At 44.3% G+C, this 16,104-nt stretch overlaps 1 protein-coding gene across 1 annotated transcript in view; it reads left to right on the top strand.

Moving 5' to 3' along the window:
- Window positions 1-16,104, top strand: part of med24 (mediator complex subunit 24) — an 85,756-nt gene that overhangs the window by 23,403 nt on the left and 46,249 nt on the right. The window contains 4 exon segments of the mRNA XM_038779614.1: window positions 312-359; window positions 2,479-2,561; window positions 11,031-11,117; window positions 15,554-15,665. Coding sequence (XP_038635542.1) covers window positions 312-359; window positions 2,479-2,561; window positions 11,031-11,117; window positions 15,554-15,665 — 330 coding nt within the window.

The following is a 16,104-nucleotide window of genomic DNA, read 5'->3' as shown; positions in this document are numbered from 1 at the left end:
TCCAGAATATCATTATGTTTTCCAATGAAAGTATCTTACTCTTAAATGTCTCTAGCGTCTGGCTTTAACAGCTCTTCCAGAATCCCTTTCCAAAGCCACCTGTTCGAATGCTTCTGCCGTCTAACAGACAAACTTACTTGTTGTAAGAACGGTGAAATAATCAAGTCAATTTATACATTGTTTCATTCAAGACCATGGAAGTGATTTCAATCATGTTTTTGATTGGAAGGCATTATTTGTTTGGAATGTCGCAGATTTCCTATGAATTTGTTTGAAAGTGATGGCAGCATACTTGTGTCTAATCTTTGCAGATTCCACAAGCATTACTGAAGCTTAAGAAATATCCTCTTGGAGATAAAGTAAGTTGCGTTTTGTTTTGGGTTATACTTTTGCCAAGATTTTCTCTCTGCACCTCCAGAAGAATTTAGCCAGTCTCAATAGCCAAGTGAGTTTAGTTTTTAGATTGCGGAATCTGGATGATGGACCTGAGCCCCGAGTGTGCGACACTACCCAGCTTAAAAAATAGAGTACAAGGCAAGTCAAATAGCAATGGTTGAGTGAGCTCATGCCAGACTATCAGGAAGGAGGTCTGAAGAAAGTGAATAATTTCACAGTGTTGATAGCCTGGAAAAGAATGATGAGGAGACGATTTGGTGAGTCTTGATTTGAGCAGCGAGTGAACGAAGGCTGTGCAGAATGGCACATTTTGATTTTAGTACCAACTGGAGGAAAGTTGGTACTTTCGACCAGCAACGGGGGCAGAGAGTCATGATCGTGAGAGAAAGAACACTTGTGTGAATCAAACCTGTATTCCCTTTGTTTTGGCACATTTTTTGATTACTGAAATGCCCGTGACCATTTAACTCTCTGAAGGATCTTCTACACTCTCCAATGCTTTATTTCTTTTAATGCCTTTTGTTGCCCATTTAAAATAAACAGCATAATGCTGACCTAAAAATAACACACGCAAGAATTCAGTACAAATGTGTTAAGCACGGAGATGGGAGTTTCAATGGTTGAAGAGTGGACCCGTGTATTTGCCCTATTAGTCTGTGTACCCCAGAAGTAATTATAATTGACTAGATTAATGGCCATTGTAGATTCCCCCTCTCCATTTAGATATGAAAGGTTGGACATGAAGGGTGAAATAGTGTTTTGAATTCCACCAAAATTCTGGAAATGATTCAGATCAAATGCATGTTGGTACGGCAGCATCATTACCAGTGACTTCTGGGTGTAACCGCTGGAGGAATCCACAAACCAGTATTGTGGAAACCAATTGTAAACACACTTAAAAAGCAACATATTTTCCAAAAGCACCAAAATCTGAAAGGATAGTCAACGTAGCCTAGCACGGGTTTCTAATATGTGGTCTGCAAATTCTGTGACTGTTATGGGGGAACTTTAGCAGGTGTTCATGCATCTTCTGCATAAGAATTTTGTTACTTTGGATATGATCCAGGTTGAAATATCAAATATATATAAAGCTTGCATTTTATTCCTAATTAGGTATACCACACCCAACAATCTGCTGGGAATTATTTTGTTTCTCTGAGGTGATCATTTTGTGTCGCCGGGCTGTAAATAAATAGCATATTTTCTATCCATTGTAATTATTTTGTTAACCACTGACTCACCCGAGCCTGGTATATGACTAACAAGCCTGACAATAGATTACAAGAAACCAACCTGAGGGGGGGAAACACAACAATTGGCTCCTGCTTCATCCATATGTTAGGGTAAGTGCTTGAGCCCCTATTGCAAATGGCACCTTTAAAAAAACTTTTTTTTTTAAATTAAGCACACAAATATAAATAAAACAGAAATAAGCTATCGCAAAATAAGTTTAAAGACTACTTGAATATATCCAGAGACTTTGCAGGGTGAAACAAATAGAACAAAAAGGAGACAGGAAAGCATTCTTCCCGCTTTGCAGATGGGGAAGAGAGAGAGGAAGTGAAAAAAAGAAGGGAAAAATCTGAAAGGGTAATTAACATAGTCCAGACCACAATTCTAATAAATGATCCTCAAATTCTGAAACATAGAGGAACTTTATGTTGTGACGAATCCCCAAAATCTCTACGCTTGCCCAACCGTAGAATTTGCTGCCCAACTAACGTTGTTCCTGTTTGACAAAGAAGTGATGGTGCTGGATTTTGAATGAAAATAAATGGCTGTTTTTCTCCTGGCTTCATATAGTTCTCATGTTACTTAACTGAATTAATTTTCATATGCCCCAACACTTTCTCTTTCATTAATGATAGTGTCGAACATGGCAGGTACCTTGCTGGCAGATCAAAGGCATTGTTAAATTGGTGCTTATTTAATTTAGATTGCAGGAGAGGGCTCTTCTGTGGCTGGTTCTATGCATTCGGTAAAGTTGGTTCTCTTGTCCAGCTGGGAAAATTGACCGAAATAAGAGTATAAAACTTGGTGCCTCTTGGTGCTTGACGATTTTTGTGCTTACTTTGGGTACAGGACTTTACTGACGATGTAAACACTGCCTTTGAGTTTTTGCTCAAACTTACTCCCCTTCTGGACAAAGCAGACCAGCGATGCAAGTAAGTGATGCATCGATTTTTCAGACACACCCGGGACTTTGGGCGTCTCCATGTTCCATGGTGGTGCTACTCTCTTTGGTCCTTTATTGGGTGATGGGTGTGTTCATACGTTGGTGGTGGTTTTAACTATTTTTTCCCAAATTTTTCTCTTTGAAGTTGAACTCTCAACTATTGAAAGACATTTTATGCTCCACCCTAAAACAGGTTAATGCATTAATTAATGTTATGACCCGAATTTGCTCACAGCACTGCCAATACTTTTGTTACATTAGATCAACGGGCAGAGTGCAGTTTCCAGTTACGGGTGGATTGTGCAAAAGAAGGGCTAATTTTAACTGCTGAAGTTGATATCATGCGCTGAGGGTGGGGCTGGGTGGATGGCGATTCGTTACATGAGAAGTTATTTTCTTATTTGTTCACGAGATACAAAGAGTAAAGAAAAGTACACACAGGAACAATTCCTTCAGCCCACCATGCTGCCCTTCTAACCTAAAATCTTTTACACTTCCGGGGTCCGTATCCCTCTATTCCCATCCTATTCATGTATTTATCAAGATACCCTTAAACGTACCTGCTCCACTACCCTTTGTTTTAAAAAAAAAACGTCCTTCACACATCTCTAAACTTTGCGCCTCGCACCTTAAACCTATGTCCCCGAGTAATCGACTCTTCCACCCTGAGTAAAAGCTTCTGACGATCCACTCTGCCCATGCTCATCATACTTTTGTTGACTTCTATCAGGTTGCCCCTTCACCATCATTGTTTCAGTGAGAACAAACTGAGCTTATCCAACCTCTCCTCATAGCTAATGCCATTCATACCAGGCAACATCCTGGTAAACCTCTTTACCCTCTCCAAAGCCTCCACATCCTTCTGGTAGTGTGGCTACCAGAATTGAACACTATATTCCAAGTGTGGCCTAACTGAGGATGTGGATGGCTGGACCTGCATTTATTGCCTATCCCATTTAAGAGGTCATTTACGAGTCAGCCATATTGCTGTGGATCTAGAGCCGCATATAGGCCAGACCAGGTAAGGAGGACCGACCTCCTGTCCCTAAAGGACATTAGTTGAACCAGATGGGTTTTTACAACAATCAGCAATGGCTTAGTGGTTATCATTAGACTTTTAATTCCAGATTTTTATTGAATTCAGATTTCACCACCTGCCATGGTGAGATTCAAACCTGAGCATTACCGTGGCTGTCTGAATTGCTAATCCAATGACAATAGCACCAAGCCACCGTCCCCTCTTTAAAGATTCTTATGTAACAATCTCAAACTGGGATGGAGGAGCCAACTTGTTCTCAATGCCCAATTCTGATGCCAACATGCAATTTTTTGCAACCCTGCAATCACACAGTTTAGAATCATAGTTTTTTTACAGCACGAAAAGAGGCCCTTCAGCCCATCGTCATTCATGTCATCTAACACCCATCTACTCTAATCCCATTTTCCAGCACTTGGCCCGCAGTCTTGTATGCTATGGCATTTCCAGTGCTCATCTAAATACTTCTGAAACGTTGTACGGGTTCTCGCCTCTACCACCCTTTCAGGCAGAGTTCTAGATTCCAACCTCACTCTGGGTGGAAAGGTTTTTCCTCACCTCTGCCCCTTACCTTAAATCTGTGCCCCTTGGTTGTTGACCCCTCCACGAAGGGGAAAAGTTTGACGTGCCATTCTTCTTGACCCGTCTCCCTTGCGAGACCTTGTCAAAAGCCTTACTAAAGTCCATATAGACTACATCAACTGCACTGTCCTCATCAACACACCTGATCACCTCTTTGGAAAATCTGATCAAATTTGTAAGACATGGGCTGGGATTCTCCATTCAACATGCGCTCTGATCGACATTTCCAATCAGGCAGAGAATGGATCATCGAACATTGCCATTCTCCGATCCCCAGCCGCAGCCTTGATTAACGGGCTAGAAACTTGAGTCTCCGTCCCTCCCCCACCTGTTTTCACCATCCCCCACAGCGGGAAATCCTCTGGATGGGCTTTCAGCAAGTTTGCTGAAGCATTGCCCTGATGCGGTGGACCCTGAAGCGGGTCACGGGGTCAATGCACAACTGAGGTACCGCCCCAAAGTCCATCAGAAGGTCCCCTTTCCTGCCCCCACAGTTCAAATCCTGCCGCCCCTCCCCACCCCACAGTGTTCAAGCATGGGGTTGATCAGTCCACCCCCCTCCCCTCAGACCCCCCCCCATCAGGGGCTCCATTTTTCACAGCAGAAAACACTCCTTTTGATGTGATGGGCAATCATAGCAAGATTGTTTATAAACATTGTGGTTAGGGTACTTGAGATGCATTCAAGCATGAAGGGAAAGATAGATAAATAATGCACCAAGTACCTGTGTCTGGACCAATAAAACTGTCAATCACTGGCTAATGCAATGTATTGCTGTGTGAAATTGAATGGAAGATTTGCATTTCAAGGGTTGTCAAGGGATGTGAAGCCATTTGAAATGTACTTGGCTTTTGAGGAAGCCTCTGACACTTGTAACAGCTGCTGCTTCAAACACTTGTCTGAGGCGGCAGCTGTTAGGGAAGGGCAAGTTAAAATGCAGTGAGTTTTCACTCTACTGCCAGGACTGCTCTTCAACTTTTTGATTTGATTCATTGTCACATGTACCGAAGTACAGTGAAAAATATTTTTCTGCAGCCAAGGGAAAGTACACAGTACATACATAGCAGATAAAAGAATAATCAACAGAGAACATTGACAGATCGACAAACACTGATTGGTTACAGTGCAGGACAAGGGGCCAAATAAAGCAAATACATGAGCAAGAGCAGCATAGGGCGTTATGAATAGTGTTCTTACAGGGATTAGATCAGTCTGGGGGGGAGTCGTTGAGGAGTCTTGTAGCTGTGGGGAAGAAGCCGTTCCTATGTCTGGATGTGCGGGTCTTCAGACTTCTGTACCATCTGTCTGATGGAAGGGTCTGGAAGAAGGCAATGTCTGGGTGGGAGGGGTCTCTGATAATGCTGTCTGCCTTCCTGAGGCAGCGGGAGGTGTAGACAGAATCAATGTGAGGGTGGCAAGCTTCTGTGATTCGTTGGGCTGAGTTCACCACACTGTAGTTTCTTGCGGTCTTGGGCCGAGCAGTTGCCATACCAAGCTGTGATGCAGCCGGACAGGGTGCTCTCTATTACACATCTGTAGAAGTTTGTGAGAGCCGATGCAGACGTGCCAAATTTCTTTAGCTTCCGTAGGAAGAAGAGATAGAGACGTTGTTGGGCTTTCTTGACTTGCATCAAAGTGAGTGAACCAGGACAGTCTGTTGGTAAGGGTGACTGACCCCCAGGAACTTAAAAGCTATCGAACATCTCCACTTCGGAGCCATTGATGCAGACGGGAGTGTGTGTCGTGCTACACTTCCTGAAGTCGATGATCAGTTCCTTGGTCTTTCCAACATTTAGAGAGGTTGTTTTCGGTATACCATTTATCTCCCTCCTGTAGTCCGATTCGTCGTTGTTTGAGATATGGCCCACCACAGTCGTATCATCTGCAAACTTATAGATTGAGTTGGAGTTAAATCTTGCCACACGGTCATGTGTGTATAGGGAGTACAGTAGAGGACTGAGCACACATCCTTGCGGGATTCCGGTGTTAGGCAGGGGCCTCTGTTAGGGGTTTCTGATGCGTTTCTGGGGGGGGGGGGTGGTGTTGGGCCATCCCCATGCGTGAATGCTGTGGGGGGTGCGGGTGATGCCCCTTCTTGATGGGGGATCCATGCAGGATATTAGTGTTGGGGACGGGGCCTGCCATCAAAATGACGGTCCGACACCAGAAATCCTGCGAGCTCTCTCCCATGCATAAATTAGCATGGTAAAGGGGAAAGACTTTCATACCAGGCCCTGCTCATACTGCCAGTGAAGACCACCTCTAGCAAGAGCACTTAGGCTCCCAAACAGAGAATCCCAATCATGATCTCACCTTGACAAAGCCATCCTTGATTAATCCTTGACTTGCCAAGTGGAGATTTCTGCCCCCCCAGGATCTTTTTCCAATAGTTTCCCCACCACTGAAGTTAGACTCACTGGCCTGTAATTTCCTGATTTATCCCTACCACCCTTCTTGAATAATGGTACCACATTAGCATCCGCTAGCACCTTTCCTGTGGCCAGAGAAGATTTTAAGATTGTCAGACCTTCTGAAATCTTCTCTCTTCCTTTCCTCAGCATCCTTTGATACACATCATCTGAGCCTGGGGATTTCCACTTTTAAGCCTGCTAAAACCGTTAATACCTCCCCCCTCTCGATGTTAATCTGTTCCAAGTTCCCATCCCTGATTTCTATCCCTACATCGTCTATTTCCAAACTGAGCACAGATGCAAAGTACTCATTTTAAAACCTCACCTACGTCTGCTGGTTCCACACACCGATTGCCACGTTGGTACTTATAGGGGCTGGTTTAGCACGGCTAAATAGTTGGCTTTTAAAGCAGACTAAGGCAGGCCAGCAGCACGTTTAAATTCCCGTACCAGCCTCCCCGAACAGGCGCTGGAATGTGGCGACTAGGGGCTTTTCACAGTAACTTCATTTTGAAGCCTACTTCTGACAATAAGCGATTTTCATTTTCTAATGGGCCCTACTCTTTCCCTGGTCATCCTCTTGCCCTTAATATACTTAATAAACACCTTTGCATTTTCTTTTATTTTACCTGCCAGTGTTTTTTCATGTCGCCTCTTTCTGTGATAATATCATATTCCCAAGTCATAATCAACACCCTCAACACATCTGCTTTACGTTCAAGACTCCTTGCATTAAAATAAATGCCATCCAGCCTTGCCATACTACTCCTTTGTGCCTTAACTTGTCTATAATCACTCTGCCTTCCAGACTGACTTGGTTTTTCTTCTATATTTGGTTGTGCATCACCCCCTTCTCTACCTCCACTCCATATCCCATCCCCCTGCCAAATTAATTTTAACTCTCCCCAGCAGCACTAGCGAAACTCCCCGCAGGGATGTTAGTGCTGTTCCAGTTCAGGTGCAACCCGTCTAACTTGTAAAGGTCCCACCTTCCCCAGAAATTGACCCAGTAATCCAGGAATCAAAGCCCTCCCTCCTACACCATCTGTTCAGCCACACATTGATCTGCTCTGTCCTCCTATTCCTATACTCACTGGCACCGGGAGTAATCCAGAGGTTACAACATTTGAGGTCCTGCTTTTCAATGTGCTATCTAGCTCCCTAAATTATGTTGCAGGACCTCATCCCTCTTTCAGCCTATCCCGTTGGCACGAATGTGAACCACAACTTCTACCCCTCCAGAATGCTCTGCAGCCATTCAGTGACATCCCTGACCCTGGCACAAGGGAGCCAACAGGCCATCCTGGAGTCATGTCTGCGGCCATAAAAACACTGGTCTGCACCCCTCACTATTGAGTCACCTACCACTATTGTTCTTCCACTCTTTCTCCTCCCCCCTTGTGCAGCTGAGCCACCTACAGGGCTGTGAACTTGGCTCTGGCTTCGCTCTCCAGTGAAACCATCATTCATACCATTTTCCAACACTTTGGGGCTTTTCGAAGTACTTGCCTGCTCTCCCCCCCCCCCCCCCCCCCCCCCCCCCCTTCCGACTGGTGGTCACACATTCCCTCTGTGACTCCACGAGTCAAGATGACCAAACCAGTGGCACTTCCTGCACATGTGGCCATCCGAACTGCAAGAGCATCGGCAAATTCCCCCAGGCAGCAGCTGGTGCAACATGCGAGACTGAGCTCCCCTGCCGTAACTTTAGTTAAGAGACCCTTACCTTAAGTTTATGCCAAGCAGAAACTTATTGATTTTTTTTTTAAAAACTGGAACTCTTACCGCACCTTAATGTAGCTTTAAATTGGAGAAAACAACTTATCATCCACCTCCCCGCTCCCTCCCTTGTGCTGCCGTCACTTTTCAGAAATTGACGTCAACTCTTCCAGTGCTGGCGAGTGTTGGGAGTGCTCCGCTCCGCCCTGCTGCTCCCTCACAGGTCAGCTCCTGTAGCTGTAACTTAACTCTTATTATCTATATTCCTGTCATTTATATATCAATTAGATATGCTATGGTCCTTCCCCCTCTTCTCAGAATTCCCACTCTCTAAATTCCCAATTAAGCCACTCCGTTTCAGAACCGCTCTGCTTGGAACCCCCTTGCCGTTACACTATTCCCAAGTTCCCAATGATGACTCAACTGCCCAATATCTGATGATTAGCACCTATTCAAAAACAAACGCTTACAACTGATTGACACAGTTTGAACACATTATCTAAGCAATTGCAACCGCTTAACCACTTGGCCTTGTTGACAACTCCGGTCATCTGTTGGACTAGCTGCCGTAACTATTATGCATCCAAGCTGAGTTTATACTTGTTACTGATTTATTTGATTTCCAGTACTTATTGCCATCTAGTGGTGAAAGTGCCATATGCACAAAGCTGTGAATTGTCTCCTACATTTTGGGATGGCAATCTTATTGCAAAGAAATATGAAAATTTCTGATTTGCAGGTACTTAATTGACAGGTAGGGCCAAAGATGCTTCTTCAAGCCAGAGGCCAGTGCTGTTTTAGCGAGTTCAAGACTAACTAAATTTAGAAAGCGAACTCGCAAACCCCTCCAAAGGTTTGTTCATGTTCCCCTAAGCTACACAGTTGCATGTTACTGTGCATGTGAGGTGGGAATTTGGAAAATGCAGTGTTCAAAGGTACAGGGAGTATTTGATTAAATAAACAAAACAATCATTTTAAAGTTTTATAAAATCCAAAACCTCGCAGGGTTTTTTTTTCCAGATATTCAAGATTCTTAAGGGCATAAATTGAGGTCGTGCAGTGTAATAAAGATTGCAACAAGCTCCAAAAACCGGAAACATGAGCTGATAATTAGAAGTGTAAGCAGACTAAGTACCTACAGATAGTGAATGTGGGGAATAGACACACAGCACGCAGATAGCTTAAAGAAATTCAAGGCAGAGTTGGGGAGTCATTTGAGAGAGTCAATTGGGAGACTTTTTATTTGGATTGGGATAGATACTGTAGTTTGAAAATGAAATGAAAATCGCTTATTGTCACGAGTAGGCTTCAAATGAAGTTACTGTGAAAAGCCCCTAGTCGCCACATTCCGGCGCCTGTTCGGGGAGGCTGTTACGGGCTGTTACTCATGTTACTCATTATTTAACAAAAGAGAAAATGCTGGAAAATCTCAGCAGGTCTGGCAGCATCTGTAGGGAGAGAAAAGAGCGAACGTTTCGAGTCGGATGACTCTGTCAAAGCTTTGTGAATTGTTGGCATTAAAACTGTGCCCAGCCGCTCCATAATTCAGCATTTATGATTACAAATGTCTGTATGGCTGACGGTTTATATGATTAAAAAACAAAGCAGTGTCGTTCAGCAATGACAGACTGTACCATAGACTGGAATCGTCAACAGTAGCAAGTGTGAGGTGATTCATTTTGGAAGGAATAACAGGAAGACAGAGTACTGGGCTAATGGTAAGATTCTTGGTAGTGTGGATGAGCAGAGAGATCTCGGTGTCCATGTCCATAGATCCCTGAAAGTTGCCACCCAGGTTGAGTGGGTTGTTAAGAAGGCGTACGGTGTGTTAGCTTTTATTGGTAGAGGGATTGAGTTTCGGAGCCTTGAGGTCATGTTGCAGCTGTACAAAACTCTGGTGCGGCCGTATTTGGAGTATTGCGTGCAGTTCTGGTCGCCACATTATAGGAAGGATGTGGAAGCATTGGGAAGCGTGCAGAGGAGATTTACCAGAATGTTGCCTGGTATGGAGGGAAGATCTTATGAGGAAAGGCTGAGGGCCTTGAGGCTGTTTTCGTTAGAGAGAAGAAGGTTAAGAGGTGACTTAATTGAGGCATTCAAGATGATCAGAGGATTAGATAGGGTGGACAGTGAGAGCTTTTTTCCTCGGATGGTGATGTCTAGCACGAGGGGACATAGTTTTAAATTGAGGGGAGATAGATATAGGACAGATGTCAGAGGTAGGTTCTTTACTCAGAGAGTAGTAAGGGCGTGGAATGCCCTGCCTACAACAGTAGTGGACTCGCCAACACTAAACACATTCAAATGGCCATTGGATAGGCATATGGACGATAAGGGAATAGTTTAGATGGGCTTTAGAGGGGTTTCACAGGTTGGCGCAACATCGAGGGCCGAAGGGCCTGTACTGCGCTGTTATGTTCTATGTTCAATGCTAGACGGTAGGAAAGCCACATTGTCCCTTGAACTGGGCGGCATTTGCACACTCGGTTTTCAGGCATCTGATGTGACATCAAGTGAATAGTCTGAAAAGAGAATATTTCATGATGCAATTAAAAGCCTGGGGGCAGGTTTTATATATATATATATATATATATTTTATATATAGGGATTGGAGGGAGAGAGGGGAAGACAGTGACAAATGCAGTGGCATAGATGTTGAGCTCTAAACGATCTGCTTTGAATTAATGTATCATTCTCTTTCCCATCATAGCTGTGACTGTGTCAGCCTCCTACTTCAGGAATGTGGAAAACTGGGGCTGCTTTCAGATGGTAACATGAAAAACCTGGTCAACAAAAGGTAAGGCTGATAGTTGTGGATTTTGTAGCAAGGTAAAGGTCTTACTTTTGTCCTCTATGTTTCAGTGCACAGCATATGTTGCTTGAGGAGTTCTGTGCCTGAAAAACACAGCTTAATTTACCAGCATTTTATCTTTTACAGTTTAAAAAAAAAATTTATTCTGGTATGATATTATCATAGAATTTACAGTGCAGAAGGAGGCCATTCGGCCCACCGAGTCCGCAGCGGCTCTTGGAAAGAGCACCCTACCCAAGCCCACATCTCCACCCTATCCTCATAACCCAGTAACCCCACCCAACACTAAGGGCAATTTTGGACACTAAGGGCAATTTAGCACGGCCAATCCACCTAACCTGCACATCTTTGGACTGTGGGAGGAAACCCGCGCAGGCACGGGGAGAACGTACAAACTCCACACAGACAGCGACCCAAGCCAGGAATCGAACCTGGGACCCTGGAGCTGCGAGGCAATTGTGCTAACCACTGTGCTACCGTGCTGCCCTTCAAAAAGGATAAATTAAAAATAAAACAGAAAATGCTGGAAATACTCAGGTCTGGTGGCATCTGTGAAGAGAGCAACTGCTGATGAAAGTCATCAACCTGAAGCACTAACTTTATTTTCCCCGCTTCCCAGATGCTGCCAGACCTGCCGAGCATTTCTGACTTCCAGCATCGACAGTATTTTGGATTAGTCTGAAAATAGTAGCAGATTGTGATTTTGTTGAATAATTTACTTCAGCCACGTAGTTCTGGAACCCTGACTAAAAACTGGGGAAAGGATAGCATTGATTTTCCGACCTATCTCCAGTGGGTAACCAGAGGAAAATTATGATCCCAAGATTCATTAAATGGCTACCTTGCAGGTAGATTGTGATCTGGAATTTGGAAGATGAGATATAGTTTACAGTGTGAAAGAAAATCGAACCTGGATAAGGTAGGAGAATTACCAATGACATTAGTCACCTAGTGATTTAGGCTGATGCTCAGAACTGTTTGAAAGATTTTTTTTTTTAATTTAGGAGTGCCCAATTATTATTTTCTAATTAAGGGGCACATTAGCGTGGCCAATCCACCTACCTTGCACATCTTTGGGTTGTGGGAGCAAAAGCCACGGCAACACAGGGAGAATGTGCAAACTCCACACCGACAGTGACCCGGGGCCGGGTTCGAACCCGGGACCTCGGAGCCGTGAGGCAACTGTGCTAACCACTGAGCCACCATGCTGCCAGAACTGTTTCAAAGATGAGATCTTACTTTGCCCCTGGGTGTTGCAACATTTGAGGCTCCACTTAAGATCAATCGACAAGATGAAATTACTCAGGGATATATTCAAATTTTCAAAGTGTCCCAGTTCAGTATTTTGAATGTGCTCTCATAACGAATAAACAAAAATCTTTTTCCCATCATCAAAATTGGATAGGTGTTTCCTTGTACGCAGTAACCGTTGAAGGCTTAAGACCAAACATAGAACATAGAACATAGAACGACACAGCGCAGTACAGGCCCTTCGGCCCTCGATGTTGCACCGACATGGAAAAAAAACTAAAGGCCATCTAACCTACACTATGCCCTTATCATCCATATGTTTATCCAACAAATTTTTAAATGCCCTCAATGTTGGCGAGTTCACTACTGTTGCAGGTAGGGCATTCCACGGCCTCACCACTCTTTGCGTAAAAAACCCACCTCTGACCTCTGTCCTATATCTATTACCCCTCAATTTAAGGCTATGTCCCCTCGTGCCAGCCACCTCCATCCGCGGGAGAAGGCTCTCGCTGTCCACCCTATCTAACCCTCTGATCATTTTGTATGCCTCTATTAAGTCACCTCTTAACCTTCTTCTCTCTAACGAAAACAACCTCAAGTCCATCAGCCTTTCCTCATAAGATTTTCCCTCCATACCAGGCAACATCCTGGTAAATCTCCTCTGTACCCGTTCCAAAGCTTCCACGTCCTTCCTATAATGAGGCGACCAGAACTGTACGCAATACTCCAAATGCGGCCGTACTAGAGTTTTGTACAACTGCAACATGACCTCATGGCTCCGGAACTCAATCCCTCTACCAATAAAGGCCAACACACCATAGGCCTTCTTCACAACCCTATCAACCTGGGTGGCAACTTTCAGGGATCTATGTACATGGACACCGAGATCCCTCTGCTCATCCACACTACCCAGAATTTTACCATTAGCCAAATATTCCGCATTCCTGTTATTCTTTCCAAAGTGAATCACCTCACATTTCTCCACATTAAACTCCATTTGCCACCTCTCAGCCCAGCTCTGCAGCTTATCTATGTCCCTCTGTAACCTGCAACATCCTTCCGCACTGTCTACAACTCCACCGACTTTAGTGTCGTCTGCAAATTTACTCACCCATCCTTCTGCGCCCTCCTCTAGGTCATTTATAAAAATGACAAACAGCAACGGCCCCAGAACAGATCCTTGTGGTACGCCACTCGTAACTGAACTCCATTCTGAACATTTCCCATCAACTACCACTCTCTGTCTTCTTTCAACTAGCCAGTTTCTGATCCACATCTCTAAATCACCCTCAATCCCCAGCCTCCGTATTTTCTGCAATAGCCGACCGTGGGGAACCTTATCAAACGCTTTACTGAAATCCATATACACCACATCAACTGCTCTACCCTCGTCTACCTGTTCAGTCACCTTCTCAAAGAACTCGATAAGGTTTGTGAGGCATGACCTACCCTTCACAAAACCATGCTGACTATCCCTAATCATATTATTCCTATCTAGATGATTATAAATCGTATCTTTTATAATCCTCTCCAAGACTTTACCCACCACAGACGTTAGGCTCACCGGCCTATAGTTACCGGGGTTATCTCTACTCCCCTTCTTGAACAAAGGGACCACATTTGCTATCCTCCAGTCCTCTGGCACTATTCCTGTAGCCAATGATGACCTAAAAATCAAAGCCAAAGGCTCAGCAATCTCTTCCCTGGCTTCCCAGAGAATCCTAGGATAAATCCCATCCGACCCCGGGGACTTATCTATTTTCACCTTGTCCAGAATTGCCAACACTTCTTCCCTACGCACCTCAATGCCATCTATTCTAATAGCCTGGGTCTCAGCATTCTCCTCCACAATATTATCTTTTTCTTGAGTGAATACGGACGAAAAGTATTCATTTAGTATCTCGCTTATCTCCTCAGCCTCCACACACAACTTCCCACCACTGTCCTTGACTGGCCCTACTCTTACCCTAGTCATTCTTTTATTCCTGACATACCTATAGAAAGCTTTTGGGTTTTCCTTGATCCTACCTGCCAAAGACTTCTCATGTCCCCTCCTTGCTCGTCTCAGCTCTCTCTTTAGATCCTTCCTCGCTTCCTTGTAACTATCAAGCGCCCCAACTGAAACTTCATGCCTCATCTTCACATAGGCCTCCTTCTTCCTCTTAACAAGAGATTCCACTTCTTTGGTAAACCACGGTTCCCTCGCTCGACCCCTTCCTCCCTGCCTGACTGGTACGTACTTATCAAGAACATGCAATAGCTGTTCCTTGAACAAGCTCCACATATCCAGTGTGCCCAACCCTTGCAGCCTACTCCTCCAACCAACACATCCTAAGTCATGTCTAATGGCATCATAATTGCCCTTCCCCCAGCTATAACTCTTGCCCTGCGGGGTATACTTATCCCTTTCCATCACTAACGTAAAGGTCACCGAATTGTGGTCACTGTTTCCAAAGTGCTCACCTACCTCCAGATCTAACACCTGGCCATTCTTCTATTTCGGAATTTAAGAAAAAGTAAATTTAGAGCATCCAATTCTTTTTTTTTCCAATTAGCATGGCCAATTCACCTACCCTGCACATCGTTTTGGATTGTGGAGGTGAGACCCACACAGACACGAGGAGAATGTGCAAACTCCACACGAACAGTGACCTGGGGCTAAGATCGAACCCGGTTCCTCAGCGCCGTGAGGCAGCAGTGCTAACCACTGCACCACCATGCCGCTCTGGAATTTTCCTGAATACAGAATGTCACTGGAATGCCCAACCACAAGCGTGTGAACAGGAAAATAACACTGATAGAAATATTTCCCTGAGACATAAACAATGATGAAACATTATAAAACAGCAATAAAAATTGTTTCACTTATCAACATACTGTATCTTTCATGTTTCCTTTCTCAAAGTACTGTACTGAAATGGTACCAATGATTTCGAGGGTCAGCTCAAAAAGATTTCGGATAACTGGTGTTTCTGAACGATCGGTTTCCTGACTGGAGAGGTTACAGCGCATTTGTTAATTTGTCGTGTATTTGTTGTCCTCCAACTACTCGCCAAGGTTACGTCAACAGATGGTGACCGAGGTTGCACGCATGGGAGTTAAGTTATACAGACCATGTTACTCAATCATCCCAAACTGTTTCTTAAGGCCTCTTTTTCTTCTTGTTGCAGAACAGCAGACAGGGAGTTGGCTCCACGATTAAAATCTGCTGAAAATGCCAGTATTCAGCCCAATCCAGGCCTTATTCTCCGTGCAGAACCCACGGTCACAAATATTTTAAAGGTGGATTTTCCTGTGCTTTGTTTTCATTGACCATTTTAATTCTGAACAGACTTTTGGCAACCTGTGTTCATTTGTGGCACTTCCCACAAAGGTCATGTGTTCAAGAAATTCTCCAGAAATGTGAGCACATAATCCCTTTTTTTTTTTAACGCATTTTATTCAAACTTGTATCAAAGTAGGTTACAGCAAGTAAACACCTCGGGAAACATTCTTCTCAACAATCAACTATACAGATTTTTCTCCTTTTTCACCCACCCCCTCCCCATCACCCACCCCCCTGCGACGAACAGTTCCTCAAACACGGTCACAAACATCCCCCACCTTTTCTCAAACTCCCCTGCTGAGCCCCTTAGCTCATACTTTATCTTCTCTAACTGCAGGAAGTCATACAGGTCACCCAACCATGCTGCTACCCCCGCAACTCCGGCAAAATTTGTCG

This window comes from Scyliorhinus canicula, chromosome 19, assembly GCF_902713615.1.
Source record: "Scyliorhinus canicula chromosome 19, sScyCan1.1, whole genome shotgun sequence".
Taxonomy (NCBI): Eukaryota; Metazoa; Chordata; class Chondrichthyes; order Carcharhiniformes; family Scyliorhinidae; genus Scyliorhinus; species Scyliorhinus canicula.
This window is presented reverse-complemented; position numbering and strand designations above follow the sequence as displayed.